Raw genomic sequence first — 4085 nt, forward strand, 5'->3', positions numbered from 1 at the left:
CACCATATTACTTTAAAATGCAAAACTCAATCTAAGTGAAACCAAACGTGAAATTTCGCAACTTTACAAGGTAGCACTGTTTATAATAATACAATAAGCATGACTAACCTGTTACAGTAGAAGTGATCATCTCTCACTGCTGGAGATTTCGTCCATGAAAATCCAATGAAAAAAATGTCCACCCTGTGAAAAGTGAAGTTTTCATTGGGTGGCACCAATGAAATTTTATTTTCATAGCATTTTCATAGGAAAATTTAATGAAAACCCAATGAAAAATTACCACTGAAAACTCTGTAAAACTGTTTTTCATGGAAAATTTTCATTGGTAACTTTTCATTAGTTTTTCATTAAATTTTCTTATGAAAATGCTATGAAAAATAAAATTTCATTGGGACCACCCTATAAAAACTTAACTTTTCACAGGGTGAACAATTTTTTCATTGGATTTTCATGGACAAAATCTCCAGTAGTGTCTAAGTCTGGTTCTCCAGCATTTGAGCAAGTGCACATGCACATACAGGAACAAGGTCACTGTTTCGAGGTGTACAAAAGTAGCAACATGCCACTCCAACCTATATAATCCCTCTCCTTACTGTTTCTCTTTATTGGTAGTGTCATTATCACTTAGAAGAATCATCTACAATGCTTGTTATTGACATTCCAAAAGTACATAATTGCGTCATCTAACCGTGCGATTGTGCATGAGAGACCGGTATCCCTGTTCCTGTTTACCTAAGGGTGTGCCCGCTACAGGATAAGCGCAGGGGCTACTAAAACGTTCGACTGAAGTTAGAGTGTTTAGAATGTGAAGCTACGGGCATTTATTATCGAAACTGCCATATGGCAGTTGTGGCAGTGAGAGGGTATCAAAACTACAATATGGTGGTTGTGGCGGTGAGAGGGTTAAACCCCAGTGCATATATGGAAGACAACATATATTTACACATTCAATTGAAAGAAGTGCAATCAAAGCAAACTGAAGCCTTACACAAATAAAACAGTAAAGTTCGAAGCCATACACATTGTGAAACTATAGCCTGGTCAGTGTTGCCATGCTGTGAATAAAGTTCATAGATTTATGAATTTTTGTCTTGTTTGTGAACCTGAAATAATCTATGAACTTTTGGCTGGTTTGTGAACCTGAAATAATCTATGAACTTTTTTATGAACCTGGAGTAATCTGTGAACTTTTTATGAACTTTTGGCAATTTTAGGTGGTAACCTTTTTTTTTTTTTTTTTTTGCTCTTCAGTGCCCTACTAACCCAGAGATCCACCTATTTATAATGTGTAGGCTAGTTTTCGGAAAGTGACTATGGATTTATGAACTTTTTATGAACAAATTTATTTTTTCACATGAACATTTGGAGCAAATCATCTGGCAACACTGAGCCTGGTCCCCAGTCGCCCACGCGCTTGATCACGCGAAGCTCGCGTAATCGAGTGCATGGGCTGCTGGGGACAAGACGCCTAAATTAGTTTACCAAAAAGTGAAGCTATACACAACTGAAATGCTTGTCTAGCCTTATTGACACGTTGTTTGTGAACTAAAGTGTGGGATAGAAGCTACTTAATCCCACCTGCACTCGTAGGATATCTACAGTAGTTATCAACACCTCGGCCTCGGGTTGATAATTACGATATCTTACTCATTTAACATAATCTACACTGACACGTCACAACCTACCTGAGCTACTCTTCTGTGACGAGCTCTTCTGTTTCTTAGTACTTGGTGGTTCACTAGTATCGATGTCGCCCTTCAAGGTACTTATGGCGCCTTCCAGTCGTACCACTAGCTCTGCTTTCTTCCCACCCGTGTCCAATCCACGATCTTGTAGCTCTTTCTTTAATTCCGCCACTGTCATTTTCGCTGGAACTTTGGCTGACGTTGACGAAGCAGCACCAGAATCTGTCATGTCTTCCTGCTTCCTCTTGCGACCCGGCATCGTGATCTCTGCACCTCGTTGTGCGCTATGACGTGTTGGTAATTCGGTTGGTAACCCGCTTTTTTCCCCTGTGCTAATTAATTGGAGTGAATTAGGATCTGAGTATGATTGAATTTTGATTCAAGCCGTCAAGTAACAAGGTCGTGTTGTAAATTATTTCTAATTTCGCTCTAACATAGATGCGGGATGCAGACAGATGCCGGCTGGGAACAGTAAGCAAGTCGCCAAGGAGGAATTTACAGTAAACAAGACGCAGCGGCAAAGAACCATCCAAAATGATCCGACTGTAGCAAAATTGAAGAAATAGCTGCAGGCTCAGCCGCGAACTATACGTCGCGTACCGACTGGGAGGGGGCCGGTCGAGGGTTTAACTTTTTTCCAAGCTCACAGGTCCTAATAGCTCAGTACTGAACCGGTGCATTCACAGAACAGAATAAGCTTTCACATGTCACCAGGAACCATTTAGATGGCAGCACAGAAGTGAGAGAGTAGCAGCATAGATTTTTTTTTTTTTTAACCCGAGCTTGATGGACTGCCCTTGCCTACCACCAAGGCACGTGCTGGACAACTGTAAAAAACAAAAGAAAAAACAGAGTAACACAGCCAGCATGTTACTCTGACAAGTGGGACTCCACTTGCACTAAATCCATTGGTGGTGGAGCCCTAGTGTAAGCACCAATGGATGAACGCGCACCTCGAATGCACTGAATAGCCGAGCGGAGCAGAGAAAAACCAAGACAACACCGAAGCCAACCCAGGACTACAGAGTATTCATCACCCCACTTAGCCGATAGGAGGGAAGCCAGACGCTTATAGAAAACTATGGCTTCATGAGCCAACCCCCCTGTTGCCGACATGATGATAGGTGTAAAAGAAGCATGCTCAACCTCACGAATTCTCTGACCATAAGCTTGACGCTTGATATTCTCATGCTTCTTAAAGGTAGAAGAAAGTGATGAAGAACTGTTAGATGGGGCAAGTGGATTAAAAACACGAACATCAATAAAACATCTCTCAGAACGACTACCCCAAAAACCATTCATGGCAATGTCCAAGCGAGCCCCTTCTTGAGTATTTGAGGTGGAAAGATGGAACTCATCAGGATTGTGGACGGGCTGCAGTTCTGGTTCAGTACACACCTGGGAGCACACCTCTGTCAAAAGGGTAGCAGTGAGGTCCCTTATCTCATTGTGGCGAAGAGAAGGTAGTCCCCCCTTCGGACAAGAGAGCACATGATCCACAGAGAATGAAGCCCCACAAGCACAAAGAGTTGGAGTACGGAGGGGAGGCCAACTGTAACGCAAAGCCAGGGCATCCTGAAAGGCGGACTTATGTAGAGCAAAACCATGCTCATTCAAGGGGAGAGTTGTAAGCCAATTTGAAGCCCCCTTCACAGATGCTAGCTTCACTGCACGCTGCATAGATAATATCTATGGAGTACGTAATATAGCTAGCTCTGAGCGTATATCTTATTTAGTCTGGCGCGGCCGCCCCTTCGCAAATAGGAAGGGTCTGGAGGCTCTAGCATAGTGTACTTGTGCGAATGGAATGTAATTAGTGGGAGAGACCGTCGGCGTGGTTTTCCGTAATTAGATTGCACCATTATCGTTGGTCATTGTGATATTCATATCCAGTGGAACGCTAAAAAAAACTCACCGCTTCTAACTTACAAGACTACTTAACGTACTCTTTGTACTTTTTTAATATGCCATCCTTATCCTTCACGATAAGTTCTAATTGAACAAGACTCTAGGTAAGCAAAACAGAAGCCATAGTTTGCCGCCTATCAAGTTAGCCAAAACGGATATCCACGTCACTAAATGAACATGCAAGCGATTTGATTGGACGCACCAGTTTTCAGTAAGTTCGCACAAGTACACAATGCTAGAGTCCCCAGACCCTTCCTATTTGCGAAGGGGCGGCCGCGTCAGACTAAGTATATCCGTAGTGTGCAACAACCGACATCGACACCCTTGAAAAGGTTCAGAGACGTGCAACTAAACACCTTCGCGGATTAGCCCACTTGACTTATGAAAGTCGTCTTGAAATTCTGGATCTCTATTCTCTGTATTGCAGACGTCAAAGGGGTGATATGATTGAAACATGTAAGATACTTAAACGACATTATGACTTGGACCCAT

General features: G+C 42.6%; 1 protein-coding gene across 1 annotated transcript; it reads right to left on the reverse strand.

Annotated features, from left to right (window-relative positions):
* Positions 1–2525: 2525 nt before the first annotated feature.
* On the reverse strand, positions 2526–3365 carry LOC136253913 (uncharacterized). The gene has a single exon (XM_066046571.1). It carries the CDS (start codon positions 3363–3365, stop codon positions 2556–2558), a length of 810 nt encoding a protein of 269 aa, XP_065902643.1. The 3' UTR covers positions 2526–2555.
* Between the last annotated feature and the right edge of the window lie 720 nt (positions 3366–4085).

The sequence above is a fragment of the Dysidea avara genome, chromosome 4, assembly GCF_963678975.1.
Source record: "Dysidea avara chromosome 4, odDysAvar1.4, whole genome shotgun sequence".
Lineage (NCBI taxonomy): Eukaryota > Metazoa > Porifera > Demospongiae > Dictyoceratida > Dysideidae > Dysidea > Dysidea avara.